This window comes from Lipotes vexillifer, unplaced genomic scaffold (assembly GCF_000442215.2).
Source record: "Lipotes vexillifer unplaced genomic scaffold, Lipotes_vexillifer_v1.1 scaffold408, whole genome shotgun sequence".
Lineage (NCBI taxonomy): Eukaryota > Metazoa > Chordata > Mammalia > Artiodactyla > Lipotidae > Lipotes > Lipotes vexillifer.
Genome location: NW_006787469.1, coordinates 936,507 through 955,935, shown reverse-complemented (window position 1 = coordinate 955,935; position 19,429 = coordinate 936,507). Strand labels below are relative to the sequence as shown.

The 19,429-nt window shown below is 52.3% G+C and overlaps 1 protein-coding gene across 1 annotated transcript in view; it reads right to left on the bottom strand.

Annotated features, from left to right (window-relative positions):
* Positions 1-19,429, bottom strand: part of PLA2G4E (phospholipase A2 group IVE) — a 61,086-nt gene that overhangs the window by 30,818 nt on the left and 10,839 nt on the right. The window contains exons 2-3 of the mRNA XM_007460198.1: positions 8,431-8,503; positions 2,468-2,604 (exon numbers count right to left, since the gene is read on the bottom strand). Coding sequence (XP_007460260.1) covers positions 2,468-2,604; positions 8,431-8,503 — 210 coding nt within the window. The remainder of the gene's footprint in view (positions 1-2,467; positions 2,605-8,430; positions 8,504-19,429) is intronic.

The following is a 19,429-nucleotide window of genomic DNA, read 5'->3' as shown; positions in this document are numbered from 1 at the left end:
AATTATTAGAGAAATGCAAATCAAAACTGCAATGAGGTATCATTTCACACCAGTCGGAATAGCCATCATCAAAAAGTCTACAAACAATAAATGTTGGAGAAGGTGTGGAGAAAGGGGAACCCTCCTACACTGTTGGTGGGAATGTAAATTGCTATAGCCACTATGGAGAACAGTATGGAGGTTCTTTAAAGAACTAAAAATAGAGCTACTATATGACCTAGCAATCCCATTCCTAAGTATATATCCAGAGAAAACTATAATTTGAAAGGATGCATTCACCCCAATGTTCATTGCAGCACTATTTATGATAGCCAGGACATGGAAACAACCTAAATGTCCATCGACAGAGGAATGGATAAAAAAGATGTGGTACATATATACAATGGAATATTACTCAGCCATAAAAAGGAATGAAATAGTGCCATATGCAGGGACGTGGATGGACCTAGAAACTGTCAAACAGAGTGAAGTCAGAAAGAGAAAAACAAATATCGTATAATATCACTTATACCTGGAATCTAGAAAAACAGTAGAGATGAACTTATTTGCAGAGAAGAAATAGAGTCACAGATGTAGAGAAAAAACTTACGGTTACTAAGGGGGGAAGGCGGGTGGGATGAAATGGGAAATTGGGACTGACATATATACACTACTATAGATAAAATAGATAATTAATGAGAACCTACTGTATAGCACGGGGAACTCTACTCAGTGCTCTGTGGTGACCTAAGTGGGAAGGAAATCTAAAAAAGAGGGGATATATGTATATGTATGACTGATTCACTTTGCTGTACAGCAAGAAACTAACACAACATTGTCAAGCAAGTGTACTCCAATAAAACTTAATTTAAAAAAAGAAAGAAAAACAAATAGTCATAAGAAGGGCACATGATCAAAGAGAAGGACAAGCAGGCAAGGAGGGGAATAGCAAGCAGGGCAGGCAGGTGCTATCCCCCACGTCTCACCTTCACCTGGGTCTGGATCTGGAACTTGAAGCTTTCATTCCACTCTGGGTTTCGGCAGTTGGAGATGGTCCTAGTCCTCAGCCTCTTATGAGAGCTGGTGGGCAGCCAGAGGCTCACAAAGCAGTCTGTCTGGCTTACTGTCCGAGGAAGACAAGGGTGGGAGGGGAGGGTGAGGAGCCAACCCAGGTCCAGAGAGGAGAGAGTGTGGAGGCAGAAGCCAGCTTCTGGTCCCCTCCTGACTCATGGCTCTGACTCTCCAGAGACCTTTGTCCCAGAACCCTGAGATGGTCACAGACTGCAGGCTAGAGGTTTCACAGAGGGGACCCAGGTCCCACTGACTGTTCTCATGGACACAGATGGCCTCTGGCTCTTCTCAGCAGCACCCTGGCTCTCTGAGCAAACACCTGTTGGCTTGGGACAAGGCACAGTTGCACAATTTTCCCTCTGCCAGGGGAAGATCTGGAGGACTAGCCCCCAAGGGTCCAGTTTATCTCTTGCCTTAGCCCAGGGCACCAGGGAAACCACAGTAGGGCCCAGCTCTTCCTCTGGGCTGAGGAGCAGCAAGGATTAGAAGGGACACCATCGGCTGGGAGTCAGCTTAGAGGGCCCCAGCGGGGAAGGGCTTGAGTGGAACAAGCTATTCGGAGAAAGGGGAACCCTCCTACACTGTTGGTGGGAATGTAAATTGCTATAGCCACTATGGAGAACAGTATGGAGGTTCTTTAAAGAACTAAAAATAGAGCTACTATATGACCTAGCAATCCCATTCCTAAGTATATATCCAGAGAAAACTATAATTTGAAAGGATGCATTCACCCCAATGTTCATTGCAGCACTATTTATGATAGCCAGGACATGGAAACAACCTAAATGTCCATCGACAGAGGAATGGATAAAAAAGATGTGGTACATATATACAATGGAATATTACTCAGCCATAAAAAGGAATGAAATAGTGCCATATGCAGGGACGTGGATGGACCTAGAAACTGTCAAACAGAGTGAAGTCAGAAAGAGAAAAACAAATATCGTATAATATCACTTATACCTGGAATCTAGAAAAACAGTAGAGATGAACTTATTTGCAGAGAAGAAATAGAGTCACAGATGTAGAGAAAAAACTTACGGTTACTAAGGGGGGAAGGCGGGTGGGATGAAATGGGAAATTGGGACTGACATATATACACTACTATAGATAAAATAGATAATTAATGAGAACCTACTGTATAGCACGGGGAACTCTACTCAGTGCTCTGTGGTGACCTAAGTGGGAAGGAAATCTAAAAAAGAGGGGATATATGTATATGTATGACTGATTCACTTTGCTGTACAGCAAGAAACTAACACAACATTGTCAAGCAAGTGTACTCCAATAAAACTTAATTTAAAAAAAGAAAGAAAAACAAATAGTCATAAGAAGGGCACATGATCAAAGAGAAGGACAAGCAGGCAAGGAGGGGAATAGCAAGCAGGGCAGGCAGGTGCTATCCCCCACGTCTCACCTTCACCTGGGTCTGGATCTGGAACTTGAAGCTTTCATTCCACTCTGGGTTTCGGCAGTTGGAGATGGTCCTAGTCCTCAGCCTCTTATGAGAGCTGGTGGGCAGCCAGAGGCTCACAAAGCAGTCTGTCTGGCTTACTGTCCGAGGAAGACAAGGGTGGGAGGGGAGGGTGAGGAGCCAACCCAGGTCCAGAGAGGAGAGAGTGTGGAGGCAGAAGCCAGCTTCTGGTCCCCTCCTGACTCATGGCTCTGACTCTCCAGAGACCTTTGTCCCAGAACCCTGAGATGGTCACAGACTGCAGGCTAGAGGTTTCACAGAGGGGACCCAGGTCCCACTGACTGTTCTCATGGACACAGATGGCCTCTGGCTCTTCTCAGCAGCACCCTGGCTCTCTGAGCAAACACCTGTTGGCTTGGGACAAGGCACAGTTGCACAATTTTCCCTCTGCCAGGGGAAGATCTGGAGGACTAGCCCCCAAGGGTCCAGTTTATCTCTTGCCTTAGCCCAGGGCACCAGGGAAACCACAGTAGGGCCCAGCTCTTCCTCTGGGCTGAGGAGCAGCAAGGATTAGAAGGGACACCATCGGCTGGGAGTCAGCTTAGAGGGCCCCAGCGGGGAAGGGCTTGAGTGGAACAAGCTATTCAGCAGGATCTAGGGGCAGGGACTACCATCCACACATGGCTAATGTCTCAGATACACCCTGACGGGCTTTTCATATCTCTGCTGGTCTCCCCACATGGGGTGTGTGACCCAAGAAACCCTCACATCTAAGACCACATATTTTATTTTTCATTTGAAAGAACAACGCAACTGTGATGATGCTGTAAGTGCTCTGGAGAAGGACAAAGGCTGTGTGACCTCAACAGGCCCTCCTGAAGTGAAAGAAGGCCTCCCGGGTCTTCTGCTTGGAGCAGCAGAAGGCACACAGTGAAAAATGGCAGCCCAGCCCAGCCCCCTCCCTCCATTCTACCTGGGAGGAGGGAGGAAGAGGTGCCACGATTGCCCTTGTCACTCTTCTGGCACTCTGCTTTGGTCATTCCCAGGGTACCCACCCAATTCATAGAGAACGGGAACAGTCGATACAGTTTCCAGTGTCAGTCTTCTGGATAGTAAAGCTGGGCAGGGATGAGAGTTCTGTACTGATAAGACTCATCCAAACTACCTCCTAATTATAATTAATAACGTCCTGTGAGAGTGGAGCCAGAGGTGATCCCCTCCCCAGACTGACTTAGTCCTATATTGTCTCTATACTGAGAACTTCATCAGACTTAATAACCATGGTTTGCAACACAAGCATCCCTAGTTTCTGATTTCATCCCCTCTGTCTGGTTAATCTGTGAGGGCTCACCATTCAGTGAGTTGGAACTCATGGCCTTCCTCCCATTGAATAGAGTTGAGATGACCCTGCCCTTTAAATGTCATAATCATCATTAATCCAAACACAAAGAATGACCCAAACCCAACAGAATCAAAAGAAAATGATGACATCATCCCTATCTTTCCTTCCACACCCAACCTGTTCTTGCTCACCGTCAACTCAGGTGTCCTGACTAGACACCAAATATCACCCTTGACTCTCACCTTGAGTCGACTTAACTCCTTGGAGCTCTCCAGCCTGTCCACTTCTCCCTACTTGCATGGCCACTGCCTTGGTGCAAGCCACCTCCATCTCTGCTGCCACTGCCCCAGTGGGTGCCCTGTCTTCTGTCCTGCCCCACACCCTAATCTTTTCTCTTTAGAGAAACCAGAGGGCTCTTTTCCCATCTGACCATGTCACTCTCCAGTTTAAGATCCTTTAGTGCCTCCCATATGCCTTCAGGAAGGAGTCCCACCCATTCAGCATGGATGCCCCTCCCACTTGCCCAACCTCAGCTTCATCTTTCCATCTTCCCTATCACCCCAGCCCCTGCCCTGCCCCCAAACACAAACACACACGCACATACACACACAGAGGTGCGTGCACACGTGCACGCACGTAAACACTCACACCCATGTGCCACCACTCACACTCCAGACTCCAGCCAAACCCAGTCCCTTGTAGGTCTCAAAGGCCACGCCATCTTGCAATGAACACGCTTCTGTTCCTCTTTCACACCGCCCTTCCTTGGTTAGCCCCTTCAGGCTGCAGAAGAGACCTCCTCTGGAAGCCTCGTCTGAACCTCCAAGTCTGGGCCAGGCGCCCGCTGTAGCCCAGGACCCTCTGCTTTCCTCCCAGTGGAGCACTGGCTACAGTTCACTGCAATGGCAGGTCTGTGCATCTGTCCCCACCTCCCACCGCACCCTGGGAAGCTCAGGAGACCCATGTTGGCACTGCTAGATGTTTGTTGAATAAATGAATGATAGAAAAGCCCAACTTCCTGCTGTTGGGCTGTATCAGTACCCAAGAAATTCTGGGCTGAGTCACCACAGATATAGATAGGCAAGTTGGCATGTTTAATGGCTCTGCTCAGAGGGAGACTCCCTGGGGACCTGCTTAGTCCTCCTGGACCCCTCCCTTGGCTTTTCCTGGGCTCTGGGGCACCTCCTGCTGGTCTGCCTCCTGTGCACAAGACGCCTGCAGGCAGGGACCCACCAGGCCTACACCCACTTGCTTAGCGTGATTTGAAGGACCCTGTAAAGGCCCCTTTCCCTCTATCGTCCCTTTCCTATCATCAGTCCATGCCTAAAATTGTCCCATTAAATCCACTAAATAAAGTTTCAGGATTTTTGGCCGAAGGCTTAAATCTCTAATTAAGATAAAAAGACTCCTGGAAGAGCCAGGATTGATCAGACACCCACATGTCAAGCATTAATTTATTTCCCAGTCCTTTCGCAGGGAGCCGTTCCACCTCCTCCCCCACAAGGTTGGGAAGGAGAGTACAGACCAATAGGGGATAATCCTGGGGAAGGAGGGATGATGGGGTAGCCGCCGGGCCCAGGTGACCATCTGGGGCATGGGTATCATTAGCTGACTGTAAGGCAGTGAGCGTCGAGCTGGCAATGAAGAGTGGTTAAGCAAGGATGACCCAATTCTGAGAATTTCAGGGACTTCAGGGAATTTCCTAAGCACAGATAGGTTCTAATCCTTGTTCTTCATGAAGTGACAGAGGGCTTGGTCATCAGAATGACATGTCTCTTTTCCCAGAATGTGGGTGGCCAGTATGACTCAATGATCTCTATAGATGTCAAGAACATTGTCTTCCTTATACCTTAGAGACACCTACCTCCCACCCCCTGGGAGTGCTGGTTTGAGTTTATTTTCCCAAGAGGAGTAAAAACTCTTGACAGCGGGAAGATTTCCGGGCTGATTTTCTCCCAGCCCTGGTGCAGGGCTGGGTGGTGTGCTCCTTGATGGGGCAGTCACTCCTGAATCTCATCCCTGAATGTCATCCCTTTCAGGCTCCTGGAAATCTTAGAAACTCAGGCACCCATTACAGGACTGAACCAGAGAGGAGCTTGTTTTCGTTGCTGTTGTTGTTTTTGTTTTTGTTTTTTGCGGTACGCGGGCCTCTCACTGTTGTGGCCCCTCCTGTTGCAGAGCACAGGTTCCAGATGCGCAGGCTCAGCGGCCATGGCTCACGGGCCCAGCCGCTCCGTGGCATGTGGGATCTTCCCGGACCCGGGCACGAACCCATGTCCCCTGCATCGGCAGGTGGACTCTCAACCACTGCGCCACCAGGGAAGCCCGAGGAGCTTGTTTTTGATCCAAGCTGGAAGGCACAATGTGGGGCAAGGTTAACCCAGGACCTGCAAGAGGTTAGGATAGACTCCACCCAGGTGAGGCAGCAACAGAGCCCAGCCTGTGACAACTGTGGATCCAGACACGTGACCTGGGCTGCTGACACCCCCAGACACCATGGCTGCCCCCGGATGCTGTTCTTTAGGGAAATGAGGAAAACATAAAAAGGGGTTCCCAAAGGGGCCAGGGTGTCCCCGAAGGGCAGCCTGTGTGCCAGAGGCGCGTGTGGGGAGGGGGGAGAGGAGGGTGGTGGAGCAGACCTCAGCCTGTTTCTCTGGTTCCTGTTCCCCATCCCACCCCCACCTCTAGGGCTTGTAGGTGAAGGGTGTAGCAGGGAGAAGACAAAAGGAAGGGCCCTGGACGCGGGGGAAGGTCTGAGCGCACAGGTGTAGGCACGCCGTGAGAGTGTGAGGCCCGCATGACGCACAGGGCTGGGACAGACACACCTCCAGAGTAGCCGAGGCAGGCGAGGCAGCTGCGGACGTGTGAGAGCTGTGGCCGTCCCTGAGGGAAATGGGGTGAGGTGTCTGATGACCCACGCTGGCATGGCAGGAAAGGCAAAAGAGGCAGCCAGGTCCTGGGTCCAGTGGACACTTCCAGGCTCCTCAGGTCACACCCACTGGTGGCCTGAGGGGTCCCGAGAAGCCCAAGAAGTCCGTGGCCCTCTGGCTGGTCTTGTGACAGAGCCAGGCCCAAAATGATGCTGGCTGCAATTGCTCCCCTGGCATGGGCTCTGGACACTCACCCTCCCAGGGGCCCTGTCTGAATGCTGCCTGATCCCTTTGTTCTCTCTGGGGCTCCAGGGCCCTCCTTCCTCCACCCTCCACACTCATCCTTACATTGCAGTGTTGCAGCGACAGCTTCCCGGAAGGTTTGTCAACCTCTCCCACCTGTGCTCCTGCACAATCTGCATAAAAGCCCTCAGGAAATCACGTAATCCCTTCCTCAAGAGCTCAGATGCCCATCACTTAGATTCCTGTCAACCCTCTGAACGGCCCTGACCTCCTCCTCCTGGCTTGTCTCCCCTAACCCCCAGCGGTCCAGACCTGGCACCAAACACTGATTCTGCTTTCGGCAGTTAATCCTCAATGTGCGAAATGGGCCCCACAGCCCTGCCTTCAGGTTGTGCTGCGCATGAATGGTGTTTGGATGTCTGGCCCCAGCTGGCCCCCAGCAGGGGCTCGGGGGGACGCAGCTCCTCTCCCTCAGACTGGGCTCCCCAGGCCTCTGGATGCTCACACCCTGTCCCCTCAAAGCAGCTTTCCTCAGCTACTCCCAGCTTTCAGTGTCCTCCAGTTCTAAATTCCGTGGTGACAAGATGAGAATGCCATCGTCTGTTACTACTCTATAATTGCTTTGGGCATAGACACCTCCCCGTGTGTCACGGCTCTCCCAGGCTAACTGAATCCTGGGGTGAGGGCAGTATAACAGAGCTTTGGGGGAAACTGGAGCCCTTGGATGATTCCTGTGTGGTCACCAGTGAGTGGGGACCCCCTCAGCCATGGGCCTTGACACAGAGCTTTCTCCTCCTTGAGGGCCAAGCTTCCTCACTGGATGGGGTGGGGGGAGATGAGGGCAGCATAGGGAGGGGCTTTTGTTCTGCCCACCCAGATGCCTTCATTTCTTCCTGAAGCCAAAGACTTCCCTGGGCCCCCGTGGTCTGGGAATGCAGCAGGGGCTGGGATGAAAGGTACATTAAAGCTGCAAGAAGACATTGCACAAAGAGCCCTGGTGAGTCAAACCACATCCATGGCCTGAACTGAGGAACTCGGCGCTATGGGGCACCTGGCATGCACTGTAGAACCCGTTTGAGACCCAGGTCCTGAGAAGGGCACTGGGGCTGGCCGGCAGCCAGCTCCATGGTACTCAAGGGCCCTTCCTTCCCTGCCACCTCTAACAGCCCCTAAACTCATGCAGAGGCAAGGTGTGCCCAGTGTGGGAGAAGCTACTCCTGGAACGGATCCCAGGGAGGGGAGAGCAAAGTGAGCCGTTGGAGGAGGCCGACTGCAGGGGCCGGTCATGCCAAGGGTACAGCTAGAGGGAGGGGCCTGGGAAAATGATACAGATCCCAAAGTCTGAAATACAACTTGAACATAGAGCGTGCACACACACACACACACACACACACACACACACTCATGCGCGCACACACACAGCCACACCTGACCATTTCTCCCCTGGGGCCTGTCTCCATCCTGGCCCCAGATGCAGACAAGAAGGAGGGCAGAGGGAGGGGGTTACTTACCCACATCACCCAGTCGGACGTTTTTCATCCGGATGACCCTCACTGTCAGCAGGTGGCAGGGAGACAGCTCCTCCTGTGGATTGAGGGGACAGTGGACTCACTCTTTGGGCGATTGTGGCAGGTGGCCTTGACAGAGAGAGCTGCACAGGCTCCCACTGCCCAGGCTCAAGTAACCTCCCCACTGTCCATCGGTGTTTCCGGGCTCTGGAGGATGCTTCTGGTCCCCAGGGGGCCCGAGGCTGTGGGCGTGAGGGGCTTTGTCCTCACCCCGCTCTGAGCCAGCACACCCGGGAAGAGGGACAGCTTCATGCCTGTTCCGTCCCTGTCTTGCTTGTTTGGATCTTGGAATTGGAAGCCCCTTTCCTGAGCATTTCACCCAGGCTTAGATGAGTCTTTTTACTCTCCACTCCCAGCCCACGCCCATGGCAGACACCATCGGACTCCACCCAATGATATTTATAGAGGCCTCTGAACTGGAACCCTTTACTCTCCACATCGTCCACTCCATGTTACTAGAATCACTTTCTACCCTTCCAAGAAGATGCAATTCTTCTCCATTTAAAATAATACTTGGGGACTTCCCTGGTGGCACAGTGGTTAAAATTCCGCCTGCCAATGCAGGGGACACGGGTTCGAGCCCTGGTCCGGGAAGCTCCCACATGCCGCGGAGCAACTAAGCCCGTGTGCCACAACTACTGAGCCTGTGCTCTAGAGCCTGTGAGCCACAACTACTGAAGCCCACGTGCTGCAACTACTGAAGCCCGGGCGCCTAGAGCCCGTGCTCCACAACAAGAGAAGCCACGGCAATGAGAAGCCTGCACGCTGCAATGAAGAGCAGCCCCCGCTCGCCACAACTAGAAAAAGCCTGTGTGCAGCAACGAAGACCCAACGCAGACAAATAAATAAAGAAAAAATTTTAAAAATATAACATTGGGATTTAGGGAAAAACTTGAGAGTATGAAGGAAAAAAGTCCCCATGATGCCACCACTCAGAAAAGGTCACTATTTATAATTATTTTGATTTTCAACTCAAGACTGTCCACGGATACTTCACCTGCCTTGACAGTTATCAGAGATAATACTATTTGTAATAGCATCTACTGAACATGAATGTAGTAGGGGCGGGGCGGAGCGGGGCGGGGCAGGCACCGACCCTTAGTGCGAGACCCTGAGCTCAGGGGTTAGAGGTCCCACTCAGTCAGCCTCACGGGGGTCCTGGGGCAGAGAGTGCAGTGGAGGTGGACAGCGGCCTTCTCCCCCGGACCCTCCAGCCTCAGGCCAGCGGGTGAACTGGGCTCCTGGGGGACAGGCTGGGTGCTGGGTCTCGCAGAGCTCCAGAGCCCTTGCCATGGCTGCCCACTGGCCGGGCCCAGGCCATGAAGCAGCAGTGAACCTCTCCCCAGTCCCTGCCTCCGCGACCTAATGGCGGCGGGGTCTCCATGGGTCACAGGCCGTGGGACCCACCCCTGTTTGGGTGGCCTGAGGAGCCCGAGGGCCAGCTGGTTCCTGGGTGCCTGGCTTCCTCAGTGATGAGATCTGGGCAGGGTCTGGGGATCTCGCCCTGAGGACACTGCCAGCTGAGATCTACCTCCTCAGCCGGGCCTGGGCACTGGCAGGAGGACCCAGATTGGAGGCTGGTCCAACGCTCCCAGGCAGGGAACCAGCCCACATAGGGACCCCACTCCTCTTACCAGAGCCTGGACCTCAGAGGGCAAAAGTTGAGCCTTGGGACCTTGCCCTTTCTTGTCAGAGAGAGAATAACATTTGTTTTGGTGGAGGTTTACAGGAACATTGTGACCTGACCTCAAGAACAAAGGATTGGACACCAAGAAGTCTGCAACAACTAACCATGCCCCTCCTTCGCCTTTCCTGTAAAACGGCTTTGCTGAAAGCTTTCAGGGAGTTTGGGAATTTTTAAGGCATGAGCCACCAGTCTCCTTGCATGGCCCTGCAATAAACTTTCCTCTGCTCCAAACTCCGATGTTTTGGTATTGTTTGGCCTCACTGTGCATCGGGTACACGGACTTGCATTTGGTAACATTACTATTTGCTAGACACTTCTCTTATAGTTTTTAATCCTCATAAAACCTTTATAATAGAGGTATTGCCATCTTTTTAAAAGTTAAGAAATAATTGACATATAACATTGTATAAGGTTGAGGTATACAACATAATGATTTGATATATGTATTTAGTATTGCCATATGATTACCACAAGAAGTTTAGTTATCCACCATCACACATAGTTAAACATTTTTTTTCCTTGTCATGAGAACTGTTATTTTGATGGCTGTCCTTCCAGCCTCTTCTGGGGCTTAATTCTGACCAGGAACAATAGGACAGTGGCTGGGAAGACAGTTGCTTAGTCCCTGAGATAGATACATACGTCAGTTTTAGGGCTTCCTCCTCTCTCCCCAGCTGCCTCACAATCGGAACAAAAGCCACACTGGCAGACACATACAGGCCTGAGGATTCCTTCTGTGAGATTAACTCTGAAGTGTTGAATATATTCATGGTCAGTAACTTGCTCTAATGGGATTTTGCCTTTTGAGCTTCGTAACTGGGCCAAAGGTCGCAACACTGCTTCTCTTTCGGTTCTGGAAATACGGCTCAGCCTCTGGGCACATGGGCTCGTCATTCTCACTCCCCACCTGGGCAGAGCGTGTGTCCTGGTTTGATCTGGTGAGGAGGCAGGAGTCAGCTCTCATCCAGGAGAGCAATTCTGGTGAAACCTGTTCCCCCTGGTCCACTTTCTCAGAAGGCAGCTAGAGGGCTACAAGTGGGGAGCCGCCTGAGGCCTCAGCCCAGGCAGGGGTCACTCCTCATGTCTCTGAACCCAGGGTCACGATCCTCTTGGCCATCATAGGTCTTCTCCTGCCTCCAGGAGGGGCTGCCCTTGGCCCTGCCCAGCTCCCTTGTGTCTTCGCTGGGAGAGAATGTGCATCCACAGCTTCCCACGGGACCTCACTTGAGGTCTCCCTGCCTTCCAGGAAAAGCTCTCTGCTGTCATCTAACACGATACCTTCCGATGAGGCTGACCATTTCTTTCTACTCTAACTCAGCCCCATTAACAACACAGCTACCATCTGCTGAGTGTCTTCGAAATGCTGAGTGTTGTGTATATAATCTCTATATTTTGTCTTACTATTAGCCTTGCTTTACAGATAGAGAATCTGAGCCTAAGTCCTTTGACTTCGGGCACTCAGCTAGAATCAAAGGAAACTGAGTTTGAATCCAATTCTAATTCTTAAGCCCATGTTCATAACCACAATTATACTGTCACCTTACTTGAAAGCGACCGTCGGCAAACACGAAGACGGGTGCTGCTTACCCTGATCTCCTCGTGCTTGGTCTTGTCCTCTGAAACTCTATTTTCCTGGCAGAGGTCTTCTTTTCACCATTCATTCCCCCAAAGCCCCCAAATAATCCCCACACTCTGGCAGTCCTTCTATTTACAGTGCTCTTCTGACACATTTCATCAGCTCTCTGTTTTTTAAACAGCCAGAGCACATCAGAACTGTAAGGGTACTTGGAGAAGTTCTCGCTTTCTAGCAGCCACAGATGGCTCCTTTGTGGTCAGCCTGGAGCCTCAGACTACACCTTTAGCCCAGGAATTTGCAGAACACACCCAATTGCAAAGCACTCTGCAAAGCACTCTTACATCTGCCAGCAGGGAGCCAGAGCCTGGAGGGTTTGAGAGAGAGCCCAGAGGGGCTGTGCGGAGAGGGAGGCAGTGGGAACGTGGGACTCGGGTCTTGGGCCCAGACGATTCCAGAAATGAGGTCTGTGAAAAATGACCTTCTGGGATTAACATGAGTGTACATAGTTTGCTCCTGATATAATCATCTCAATTGGAGTGGCGCTAGACACAAGCAAAACTTCATGGCCCCAGAGGTAATGAATAGAAAGACGTAGAAAGACGTAATACAGTAGAAAGACGTAATAGATCAAAGTACAGCGTCTGTGACTATGGGAACCTGAAACCAGTACGCTTACGGAACCCAAGTGTATGGGGTAGCTTACGGGATCCAGGTAAGAACTTCAGGGACTTGGAAAAGCTCATCTTTCCAATAGGATGCCCTGGCTGGGTATCAGGGTGAAAGTTTAACAACAGGCATGGCCAGGTTGTGGCCCTGGAGTTGGGATGGGCAGTAATCCTCCAGTTCATGGGGGTATTGGAGGGTCCTGGGATAAGGACCAGGGAGCACTCAGGGGGCTAGAACTGAAGGCAGGGCTTATTTGGCAACCAGTGGAGGAGTGTATTTAGACGCTTTAGTAACCAGAACAGCTGTGCAGGGAGGGTGGCTGGATGGCAGTTTGCTGGGAAGTCACTGCTCAGGCTGCAGACACACCTGGCTCCAGCCTCCTCCCTCGCCTCGGTCCCTGGGGCTGGACTTGCCAGGACTCCATTTCCCCTGAAAACTCCTCAGGACAGAGGCATCTTGCCAGCTCACATGGAAAAGAGCTTGACTCTCAGCACTGGCTATTGTGCAATCCAATATTACCCCTTCCCAAACCCTCACTTTAGAGATAGGACTTTGGCGGGGAAGTTGGGAATACAATTCCTTACCCTCCTCTAGTGCGCTGGGCTCTGCTCTACCTGGGGTTGCTGCATCTGTTCTCAACTACCGCCCCCCCATCCCAACCAGACTCTGAGGAAGGTACTATTATCCTGCTTTGCAGAGGAGAAGACGGAGGTTAGAGAGCTTGCATCTCACATGGGGTCACGCAGCCCGGAAGGGGCGGGGCCAGGACTCAGACGCAGATCCACCTGACTGCAGGGCAGAGCCCTTTCCGTCCACCTGGAGGCTGGCTCTCACCGTGAATTAACAAACTCAGTTAAAAGCTTGCTCCAGGTCATGCACTAGACTAGTTAATAGCAGAGGCAGGAGTAAAACCCTCAACTCCCATTTTGGGGCTGTCCTCACACCCAAAAAAACTAGCTATCACCACAAATTGGAAGAATATTTAGTTACAGATGGGCTCCCAGGGCCTGGCTCCCAGGTGCAGGTGAGGGTTGGGAGGAGGGTCTGACAACCCTGTTTCAGAAGTGGTTAGGGTCAGACATACCCTAACCACACCAGCGCATGAGGTCTGGGTGCTGACGAGGGAGGACAACTCCTGGAGAACCTGTGGGAACTCCCCTCCGCGGGGCTTCTCAGGGCAGGCCCGGCTGGCAGTGCCACCTCCTCCTCCCTAGAGAACTGGGTGTATCCATCAGTTCGCTGCAACACCTGTGTCAGAGCTCAGACCAGCCTGGCGATAGCTTCTAGGAGGCAAGGGCCCTCCCTAAAGGGAGAGCATTGGGATGGGAACTCTGTGGGATCCCAGAGCATTTCCCTGCTAGTCTGAGCAGCACCCCAGACCAGGGGTCACCTGGGAGGAGCCACTATGGCTGTTTTCCTTTTTATCACCCAGGCTAGGTGACAGGTCAGGGCAAGAAATCCCAGCTCTGAGTCATGGACCCTCCAGGACCTGAGAGGGATGGGCACAGCTCTCAATTGCTTCATTCCCGCTTCAAGGTAAGCTCTGTCCCTCTGTGGAGGTTTCTCCTTGCCCAAGCTCCAGGAGACACAACGAGACAGGAGAGGCAGGAGCGCGTGTGGACCAGAGGCTATCTCAGCCACCTGAGGGCTGTGGAGGAACACAGCCCAGAAGGCGACGTCTATCCTGGCCCAGGCAGCGGAACACCAGGCACCATACAGCATGGGGCTTCCCTCCTGGGCTCCTTGGAGACTGAGCAGGGTCTCCACCTCCCACCCCAAAGGGACAAGACACTTTCAGGGCATCACTCACCTAACTCCATGATTTAGTGTGGGCCGGGGGAAGGTAAGGAGGAAGATGTTGCTGCTGACAGCCCTTGCCATGGCATGCCTACAGCAAATTGGAAGACAGAGACGATGGGAAAGCCGAGGCAGAGCTGGTTTAGAGCCCTGGAAACCTGACCCATGAACCTGGGGTGTCTCTGCAAGGCCATGAGGGGCTGCATAGACCCAGGAGTCTAGACCACAGACCCAGGAGGGGTGCCTCATGACCAATGGAGACAGGTTGGCAATGGCACCGATCCTCACCGGACACCACACCACACACTCTCACAGCAGGCAGTTCAAGACGTCCACAAGGTAAATGCCTGCTCACCGTTAGGAGAGGCCAAATATGACCCACCACCAGCAGTGCTGAGCACTGTCCTTCTGGGTGCTGCTGGGCCCAGGACGTCCCTGAGCCACTCCACAGAGTCTTGCCAAGCCCGTGGGTACCCGCAGCTGGGCCATCCACCCAGGACCCCAGCCCCAAGTGGGCTAGACTCTGTCCCCTGGTGCCGGGCAGGGGCTGCCCTAGCCGAGGCGCTCCATGTCTCTGGAGTCTGCAGTGCCCCCAGCCCTCCCTGAACCCGTCTCCTGCTCTCAGCTCCGGACCCACCCAGCCCTGCTCCCTCACCTCCAAGGTGCTGGTGGCGGAGAGCCTGCCATCTTCCGCTTGGCTTGGGTGTGACGGGTAGTGGGAGGCTGAGACAGGCATCTGCTTCTGGAGCATGGTGTGGCTCTGCCGTTGGGCAGTGAGATGGGGAACTTATACTCTGACTCAGAGCTCCGCCCTCTGGAAGACTCTTGGCAGTGTCTCGGATTGCCCGGGAAGGGGTTTAGGTGGGTAGACAGATGGGGTTCCTGGACACAGGCCTCTTGGTATCAAGGGACCCTCAGGTCTTCAGATACTGGAAATGCAGGGACCATCAGGGTCAGTGGTCTGCTGCCCCAGGAAGAATGACCAGGCTGGCCACTGCCCCAGAGAATGGCAGGAAGAGGCTGCTGGACCCTCATGACTTCAGGATTAGCCCAGCCATGATTTGGAAAAGCTGTGTCTCTGCAGCTCGTCAAGGTCACGGCTCAGAGGTGCCCCTCTGGGGGATATGCCCTCCCTCCTGACTCTACTCAGCCCCATGGCTCAGTGCCCCAGGAGCTGTAGGCAGGGACCTCAGGAGAGGCAGGGACCATGACCAGGACTCAAAGTTAGAGGATGAGGAAGGAAAGTAATCGCCTGAATCCCTGGTGAGGAGAGAGTCAAGGGCCAGTGGTCCCTGCCCTCCCAGGCAGGTGGAGAAAGGGTGAGCCCAGCCCCTGCCTGGGCTCAGAGATGCTCTCGCCCCATGCAGCTGATCCCTGTCTCTGTCCTGGTGGCTGGCTCACTCCAGGGGTCTGGGGAGGCAGCTTTGCTTGCTCAGCTGCGCAGCTGGGAGCGTTGGGAATTTCCTGCCTGAGCTATTGCCTAGGGGCCCACAACCGGCTTTTCTGGCCCATGGGTTAAAGTGATTTTATGAAACTAAGGGTGAGATCTGAATGCAGGGCTGATTGGGCTTGAATGCAGGGATGGAACCTGGTCAGTGGTATCTGTGGGGCCTCTCCTTATGCCAGGTGGAGGACGTCCCCACCCTGCTCCTCTCTGCTTGCCAGGCTCTCCAGAGGGGGGATGGGGCCTTAGCTTGGACCCCTCCCAGCTTGCACCCTTCCCTGCCACTGCCATGGCACACTGCCAGGGACAAAAACAGCATCCGTACCCCTCGGTGGACTCTACCAAATTCAATTTAGTTCACAGCGCTTAGTGAGCACCTACTGCATACATGCTACTAAAGAGAGGAAATTCCAGGCTTGAAGCTGCTGACAGTCCAGCTGGGGAGCCAAATGCTTCCAACCCCTCAGAAGCTCGGAGGTCTGAGTCTCCTGTGGTAACGGGGGTATCCTAGAAGGAGCAATATAAACCCTTTACATTTGTAAAAATCTGTGGTTTGCAGACCTAATAACTCGCTACGGAGCACAGAAACGGGGAAATGAGTGTCAGCTGGGAAGGGAAAGGGTGGGCATGAGAAGGCTTCGTGGAAGAGGCAGCATCTGAATTGGGTCTTGGAGGATAGACGGGATTGCAGTAGCTAACGATAGGTGAGAAGGGCATCATGGGAAGAAGGAACAGTAGGAACAGGAATAAGGAGGCCAGAAAGCAGGCTATGCTCAGGTATGTAAGTGGGCTGGTATCAGAGTAGCGAGTTGTGTGGGAGGAGGTATGGGGGCCTGGAGAGCGGGACACAGAGGGTGGTGGAAGTTGGGCAGAGAGAAGGGAGGTTCTGTGAAGGAACAAATCTGGAAAGATATATTAGGGCCCCATAGTTGTGACCTTTAAAAGGCGTGCTTTAGGGACTTCCCTGGTGGTCCAGTGGCTAAGACTCTGCGCTCCCAATGCAGGGGGCCCGGGTTCAATCCCTGGTCGGGGAACTAGATCCCTCATGCCGCAACTAAATAACCTGCACATGGCAAGGAAGATCCCATGTGCTGCAACTAAGACCTGGAGCAGCCAGATAAATAAATAAATATTTTTAAAAATTAAAGAAAAATAAAAGGTGTGCTTTAAATTTGGACTTATTCTCTAGGCAATGGGGAGCCATCAATGGTTTTTGAGCAGGACAGTGACACGATCAGAGCTGAAATTTCGGAAGGCAATGGTGATTGATGTTGTAGACAGCCCAGCCCACAGCACTACAATGTCCTGAATGTGACGTGGTGAGGCTATGGTGAGGGAAGGGGCACCCTCCCCCCAATGGAGGTGTCCGCCTGGTACCCATTCCCTCCACTCCCCCACCCTTCACCATCAAATGGGCCCAGGGCAAGCCTCAAACTCCAAAACATTCCTCAAAGCCTAGAACTTGATCCTCCTCTCACTGAAGGAGCCTAGCCACAAATGCCCACCCTACCCCGCTCCATCCATCCTTGGCAGCCTATGAAAACTCTGGGTCTCCAGTCCTTGTAGTTCCTCATTGTGCCTAAACTCCTCAAGAGCGGGGCCTCACTTTAGCTGAATGAAATCAAATTGCATAGGAAGCTAACAGGAGGTGGGGTGGAAGCTTCTTCGTCCACACCCTCTGCACAGCCTCGGACCCAGGTGCGAGCTGGTGCAACAGCAAACAGAGCGGACTCACCTGCCAGGATTTACGGCCTGGCTCTGAGCTGACAGGGTGCAGTCGGGAAGGAAACAACAAAGAATTTGTGATCTAGTGAGGGGAGCAGAGAGGGCTGAGTTAAGTGGTGAATTGTCCAGTGTGGACTCTAAGTAGGGCAGGAGGGGACAGAGGCCTTGGTGGTGGGAGCAGTGGGAGTGGGCTGGGAAGGTGCGGAGTGCCAGGCATAAGGTAACGTCCAACTATGGGGTGACGGGAGCCTAAGCCCCTCCTCTGATCCAGTGTGTCTCTGAATGGACACACAATTAAAGCTACAACAGTGTTCTTGGTACACAACTGATGCCCCAAATCAATGCCCCTGCCCCCAGAGCTCCTTCATGTGGAAATTCTGAAGCCATCTCCACACAAAGTGGAGGGGACTTGGTTTCTTTCTACCCACCGCCCTTTCCTCCCTAATGAGCAGAAAGCCTGAGATCTCCCCCAGAGCCTCCCAACCTGCTCTTCTGAGCCTCCACCTCTGACTGTGTCTGGGGGTCTTGTTAACTGGCTCCCATTTATCAGGGTGACCAGGAGCTGCCTTCACCGGCCGCCTCTTGGTCTCAGGTAACCCAGCATTGGAAAGTACATTCCTCCCAGTGGCTCAGCTGACATCACTCCCAGGAGAACCAGCAAGGATGAATTCTTCACCTTTCCTCTTTCAAGATGCCTCGGGTGCCTGTCCCTTCCGTCCCACCCCAACAGCAGCATCTGATTCTCAGCCTCTTGCCTCTCACGAGTTCTTGCCCCGCACACCTGGCTGGCCAGTGAGCTTCGTAACCACACCCTGAACCTGTCATTCTCTTGCTCAACACATCTAATGCTTTTCCATTCTTGCCAACGAATTCTGGATTCCAATACCTTCCAAGCAGAGCCCAGAAACAGCCCTATGTACACAGTGAAATTTCATTATACAATGAAGGAAGTATTTCAAAACAGTGATGAAAGGATGGACTATTCATTACTGGAAAATGTATAGCTTACCATTTGGAATAATATAAAGTTAGTTATAAAGTTAAAATGAACTTCATAACCACACAAAAATAAATTCCAGACAGATTAAATATCTAAACGTTAAAATAACACTATAGAAGGTTTAAAATAAAATATTAGAGAATGATGAGGAAGAGGAGGATTTTCCTAAACAAGGTATAAAACCTAGAAACCGACAGGGAAATGCTGCCAGATTTTTTTTTATTTTTTAAAAAAATTTACTTATTTTTGGCTACGTTGGTTCTTTGTTGCTGCGCACAGGCTTTCTCTAGTTGTGGCGAGCAGCGGCCACTCCTTGCTGTGGTTCACAGATCTCTCACCATGGCAGCCTCTCTTATTGTGGAGCATGGGCTCTAGGCGCGTAGGCCTCAGTAGCTGTGGCTCATGGGCTCAGTAGTTGTGGCACACGGGCCTAGCTGCTCCTCGGCATGGGGGATCTGCCCGGACCAGGGATCGAAGTGTGTCCCCTGCATTGGCAGGGGGATTCTTAACCACTGTGCTACCAGGGAAGTCCCTGTTGCCAGATTTAAATACATAGAAAGGGACTTCCCTGGTGGTGCAGTGGTTAAGAGTCCACCTGCCAATGCAGGGGACACACTTCGATCCCTGGTCTGGGAAGATCCCACATGCCATGGAGCAACTAGGCCTGTGCACCACAACTACTGAGCCTGCACTCTAGAGCCCTCAAGCCACAACTACTGAAGCCTATGCACTGCAACTACTGAGCCCACGTGCTGCAACTACTGAAGCCCACACGCCTAGATCCCGTGCTCCTCAACAAGAGAAGCCACCGCAATGAGAAGCCTGCACACTGCAACGAAGAGTAGCCCCTGCTTGCTGCAACTAGAGAAAGCCCATGGGCAGCACCAAAGACCCAACACAGCCAAAGACAAAACAAAACAAACAAACATAAAACATAGAAATGTAAAAATGGGGTAAAGCAAAAGATGCCATAAGCACCGTTCTACTTCCAAAACTTATCCCAAATTCCTTCCTCTTAATAAATATCTGTGGGTAACAAACCGCTCT